Source organism: Vanacampus margaritifer, chromosome 19, assembly GCF_051991255.1.
Source record: "Vanacampus margaritifer isolate UIUO_Vmar chromosome 19, RoL_Vmar_1.0, whole genome shotgun sequence".
Lineage (NCBI taxonomy): Eukaryota > Metazoa > Chordata > Actinopteri > Syngnathiformes > Syngnathidae > Vanacampus > Vanacampus margaritifer.
The window spans coordinates 947501-953857 of NC_135450.1; the positions used below are offsets into that span (position 1 = coordinate 947501).

Here is a 6357-nt window from a genome sequence, read left to right on the forward strand (position 1 = left end):
ATAGCAGACAGAGAGGTAATCATCAGCCAATTGGCAGATGACGCCACAATTTTTCTTAAAAATGAAAACCAGGTGCCAATTGCCTTACAAGTTATAGACAGTTCTCTAAAGCTTCTTGATTAAAATTAAATTTAAACAAATGCCAGTTATTTTCTGTCAAAAATTGTAATGATCGTAGGATTTGTAATATATGTATTCATGATGAAGTAACCTATTTAAGCGTGACTTTATGTAAAGATCCTAAAAAAAGAAAAACCGAAATTGTTCCCGCAATTATTAAAAAGACGCAATCGAAGTTAGAGAGAGAGATTTAAGTTTAAGACTTGTGAGGATATTGACCGAATGCTCTTTAACTTTCTATAGAAAAACAAAACGCATTATATTAGAAAAAGTGTACCAATGAATGACTACGATCACGGTGGACTTAATGTTTTGGATTTCACCACATTGAACAATACTGTACATTAAAAATTTATTTGCCAAACCTTTTTCGAAAAATCCTATCTCCATTCAGAATTTTATTCCTTATTACACATTTTCTAGGTTAGGTGGATTAAGTTGTATTTTAAGATGTGACTACAATATAGATACACTTCTTGTAAAGCTCTCTATGTTTCACAAACAAGTTCTGTTAGCATGGTCCCTTATTTATAAGCACAACTTCTCACCCCATAAATATCTGGAAAAATTGGAATAATAAAAATATATTGTACAAAACAAAATCTTTGTTTTTCTCTAATTGGGTTGAGAAACAGATTATTTTCATGAAACAGCTGTTTAATAACAATGGACAACGCTGAATTTTTGGGTACTTACAAGTTTCCAGCTACCCCAAAAGAGTATGCCTTACTCTTTGATGCCATTCCCACGGGTGTAATAATGTTATTTAAAGGTGTTCAATCAAATATATTATCTGTTTCTCTAACCAATCCTATGGAAACGTATATTGGGAAAATCTGTCTGACACATTACATGAATAGTAATAGGAATATCCGTGCATTATTTCAAAGAGACTCTGTATCATTCATTTGTAAATGATATTGACTGAAAAAAAGCAAATATTTTGAAACAAATAAGTTCAAAGAAGTCTCTTTTTTTTTTTTTAAATCCACAAATGTTATCCTGCAAATCAGTATATGACTAAATTCAAAAGGAACATTGATGTGAACTGTTCTTTCTGTGGAAGGCATTCTAAATCCGTCCAGCACTTCTTCTGGATCTGCTTACATTCTACAACATTTTGGAATGACTTTTGTGGATTTAATACTTCACAGTTACACAAGGACTTTAAAATGTTTAACTCTTTGACTGCCAGACGTTTTCAGAAACGGGTTGTCCCCACTGCCAGCCGATTTAAGCATTTTGAGTGATCTTTCAAGGTCCACAGAAAATGTTGTGTTTGGACTATGGAAACACACATACTACCAAATGAAAGATTGGACTCTCAGCTTTCATCAGAAAAAAAAAGTTTGTTTCTACCTTATTCCGTTCTTCAGTAATCAACAATAGAAAATGGTTACTTTCACCGAAATTCTCTCTTTTGAAACAAAAAACGGAGAAAAAGAGCTTTTTGTGAAACAATGTTATTTCATGCACTCTAGTGAATTGTACACTTCTTTTTGTCCATGAATGATGCCACAAACACCTGAATAGTGCTTTACTTCTGTAAAACGCTTTCACCAACAATGAAAAAGTGTTTTTTGATTGCAAAACACGTTTATTTCCATTCAACAGTGTAACAATTTGACAAAACAATTTCGCAAACTATTTCCAAATGTGTGCAACTGTGGTACTACTTACAATTATGTGGATGTTTCAAATACAGTTTTTCCTTTTGTAACGCTCTCCTGCGTGCAAGGAGACGCCGCTGGACTCGCACAACAGTTTACTTTCACTTTCACATTGGTCCGTTTTGCGTGCAAACGTTACACTTTCTTGACGGCCTTTTTTTCCGGGGAATAAAAAGCAAGTAGCAGACTGTACACACTCCTCCGATGAATATGCATTGGACTCGGGGCACTCTCCGTCGTCCGATCGAACGTCCGCCTGTGCGTGCTCGGTTGCGCTCCGCGTTATGACACCGTCATAGCCGCCGCGTCAGCGGTTCCAATTTCGCCGTCAAGCTCGGATTCACCTTCATCATCATCGAGGATGATCACCGTCGTCATCAATGCACTATTTTAGCGTTGGTCGATGCCTTTCGTCTTGTAAGTGTAGAGCTGCTTGCAAACGCTCGCCATTGCCCGTTCCCTCCTCCATCTAGCTCCATCTAACGTCTTCTACTGCCGCGTCAATGCTTTCCAACCACGGAGTCACACTCATTTTCATCATCTATGATGATCATCGTCAACAATGTGCTTTTTCAGCGATGCTTTTGGTCTTTGAAAAAAACGTCTCGGGTGTGAGCTCCTCGCGACCGGCCGCCATTTTTCCTTTGTCTTCCATTCTCATCTCCTGCTCGACGCTCTAGCTCCGCCTCTACTGACGCCCACCCGATCTTGTCAAAAGAGAGTCATCGCTGCCCTCTAGGGGCCAAAAATAGTCATGAGGCACAACAGACAGACTTGAAACTTTCATCAGACATGCGGAAGGGTTTCCTCTACCCGTTTCAAAAAAAATAAAAAATCATTGGATGACGTCTTTTGACGTCATTGGCAGTGAAGCGTAGGTTTTTACTTGACGTCTTTAAACGTCAGTGGCAGTGAAAGAGTTAAAATGGGAGAATGTTTTATTTTATTATGCAAAGCAAACAAAGGATATATATTTTATCCACAAATGCAAATACAGCAACCAAAAACCTAACTTTAAACACTTTCATAATTATACTATTTCTTATATAAAATTAATTAGTAGCTCACTTAACAAAAAGGCTTTAAAAACGATCAGTATTTGTACAATTTATAAACTCTTTGAATGCAAGCGACCTATGTATGTGTATGTAAGTGATCTGGCATGTGTTTGTTCAATTGCATACAACATTGTTTGTATACTTGTTATTTTGAATATGGTTAATTACAAAAAATAATAAATAAAAAATAAATAAAAAACGGATCTGAGGAGTCGTATACATAACTGTTCGCTGCACGCGATGTTTTGTTTTTAACTCATTTACTGCCAAAGACGTTAAATGACGTTCTGCAAAAACCTACGGAGGAGCGCCAAAGACGTTAAAAGACGTCCACCCATTTATTTTTTTTATTTTTTTTTTTAAACGGGTGGAGTAAAGCCTTGCCCAGCTGTGGTGAAAGTTTCAAGCAGGTCTAATGAGCCTAATGACTATTTTTGGCCCCTAGAGGGCAGCGATGACTCTCTTTTGACAAGATTGGGTAGGCGTCAGTAGAAGACGTGAGGCGGAGCTAGAGGGGACAATGGCTGGGGAAGGGAAGAGAACATGGCGACCGGTTTGCAAGCAGCTCACGCTCGAGCATTTTTTTTCAAAGACGAAAAGCATCGACCAACGCTAAAGAGCACATTGATGACGACGATGATCATCATCCAAGATGATGATGGTGACTCCGAGGTTGGAAGTGTGGCAGTAGAAGACGCGAGGCGGAGCTAGATGGCTGAGGAAGCGAACAATGGCGGTTGCAAGCAGCTCACACTTGGGAATTTTTTTCAAAGACGAAAGGCATCGACCAACGCTAAAGCGCACATTGATGACGACGATGATCATCATCGATGATGATGATGATGGTGACTCCGAGGTTGAAGCCGAAGTTGGAAGCGCTGACGTGGCGGCTATGACGACGTCATAAAGGTTCATGGGCTAGCGATGCTAACACCGGAAAACGCGGAGCACAACCGAGCACGCTCAGGCGGACGTTCAATCGGACGACGAAGAGTACCCCGAGTCCAATGCATATTCATCGGAGGAGTGGGTACAGTCTGCTACTTGCTATTCCCCGGAAAAAAAGGCCGTCAAGAAAGTGTAACGTCTGCACGCGAAACGGACAATCGAAGTGAAACGTATCTGTTGTGCAAATCCTGCTCCCTCTCCTTGCACGCAGGGCAGTGTTACAAAAAGAAAAACTGTATTTGAAACATCCACATAATTGTAAATAGTACCACAGTTGCACACATTTGTAAATAGTTTGCGAAATTGTTTTGTCAAATTGTTGCACTGTTGAATGGAAATAAACGTATTTTGCAATCCAAAAACACTTTTTCATTGTTGGTGGTGGTGTATTACAGAAGTAAAGTACTATTTAGGTGTTTGTGGCATCATTCATGGACAAAAAGAAGTGTAGAATTCACTAGAGTGCATGAAATAACATCGTTTCACAAAAAGCTCTTTTTCTCCGCTTTTTGTTTCAAAACAGCATTTCGGTGAAAGTAACCATTTTCTATTGTTGATTACTGAAGAACGGAATAAGGTAGAAACAAACTTTTTTTTTCTGATGAAAGATAGAGTCCAATCTTTCATTTGGTAGTATGTGTGTTTCCATAGTCCAAACACAACATTTTCTGTGGACCTTGAAAGATCAGTCAAAATGCTTAAATCGGCTGGCACTGGCGACATCCCGTTTCTGAAAACGTCTGGCAGTCAAAGAGTTAATAGAGTGTGTACATGTGTACATTTAGACAAAATTTTGCACCCTAAATTGCCCTACTTCGCTATCAGATAATCTAGTCGCGCCTGTCCATGGCTGTACTCGGCCCAAACCATCACATTACCTTCCACCTTCCTCGAGTGCTTCATAACTGCAGTTTTGATTTCGTAATCTAATATCACGATTAAAGTGATCAGTTTTGCTGTAAAATGTCGTTGAGTGTGCTGTGAATCACATTTAATATTGATTAAGCGTGTGCTGTGTTTACCTGTTTCAAAGAAAGTGTAGAAGCCGGTATTCTTGACGTTGCCATCGCGCTCTTGAGCGAAAGGTTGTGTCCGAATGTGCGCACGACTCCCTAAATAGGGGGAGGGGTCACGCTATTTTGTAACTGCGGTGAAGCTAGCCACTTATACTACTTACGTAGTCAAAACAGCCGCTCTTCATTTCAAGTTCGCCCTTTCAGTTCGCCCAGTCAAGGCGCGATCTGTGACCCCTGCATGATCAGCGATGCTCATGCGCAGAAGGTCGGCCATCTTGGATCGCTAACTACGGCAAACATAGGATCACAACACGTTCACACACGCAAAATGAACATCGTGAAAGGTACAAGACAAATGCACATTTGTTATGTTTTTACATTTTAATCAAAGCAGTTCTGTACTCAAGCATGTCTTGCACAATAGAAAAGATTTCGACACATACTGTAATGATAGTTTTTCTGTGAGAGTGGGTGTGGTTTATTTTTATTGTCTGTTTAGAACAATGTGAGGCCAATATCAAAGTGTAACACGTTGTTTGCGAATGTGTATTTTTATTTTATTTTTTACTTGCAATTGACTTATATTTGTTTTGTGAATTATTACTTTTGGTTTGGTATTGTTGGAATGACACTTTGTCTTCCGCATGTTCGTTGTTGTTCGGGTAGAGAGATTGTTGATTTTCTGAATACAGACTGGAGATCGGTGAACAGTTCCTTCGAAGGTTTTATTTTACAGAATATTCTGGACACCAGCAAGTTTATAGACAAATGGCTGCAGTTTATCTCGCTAGTGTGTCGATTACAGACACTTACAACCTTTTTATACAATTTTGAAGGGCGGTTCCAAACAGCCCACCTGGAGTTCAGACTTTAAACACATCATTGATTACAGACACTTCAACCACAGACAATGGCCCATTGTTGTGGAATTGATGAGATCCCAGTCATGACGATAAGATTTTAAACACATCATTGATTACAGACACTTGGCAGAAATAGGAGTTAAGACTGGGTGAAGGGTGGGGGTCATTTAAAACCAGTTGTTGTTTTTCTTGTTTCATTTTCCACACATCCTATGAAAAAAAATAATAAATTTGTTACCCCTAGCACTTTATTTACAACAACATAATTTTACTAATGTTATTATTTAATAATGGTGTTATTAAATCCTGCTATTAAACCCACCAATTCTAGACTAAAAACGCTAGGTTATATATACTAAGTGAGTAAGTGTTAAAGCTGTATTCTTCAAGCTGTTTTGTGTGTGATGTTTAAATATCTTATTTTGAAATCTTTGCTTTTAATTTGGAAGGCCGCTCTGTACTTCTGTTTTCTGTTTCACATCTCCGTTGGTCATTCAGCTCATGCATTTATTTTGTTTGTGCAAAACAATGGTAACTTATTGATGTCCGTTCAAAACAATCTATCTCAACATAAAAATATTTTAAACAGTCACTCACATCTCACGGGGAAACCAACATGGCATTGCCAAAAACGTATCACTTGATGGGACTCGGGAGATTCTTCTTTTCCAGACTCCTATTC

General features: G+C 38.7%; 1 protein-coding gene across 1 annotated transcript in view; it reads right to left on the minus strand.

Moving 5' to 3' along the window:
• lyrm2 (LYR motif containing 2) overlaps positions 1 to 5040 on the minus strand; it is an 18803-nt gene extending 13763 nt beyond the window's left edge. The window contains exons 1-2 of the mRNA XM_077552201.1: positions 4974 to 5040; positions 4819 to 4908 (exon numbers count right to left, since the gene is read on the minus strand). Of these exons, the coding sequence (XP_077408327.1) occupies positions 4819 to 4908; positions 4974 to 4997 (114 nt within the window). The 5' untranslated portion in view covers positions 4998 to 5040. The remainder of the gene's footprint in view (positions 1 to 4818; positions 4909 to 4973) is intronic.
• Between the last annotated feature and the right edge of the window lie 1317 nt (positions 5041 to 6357).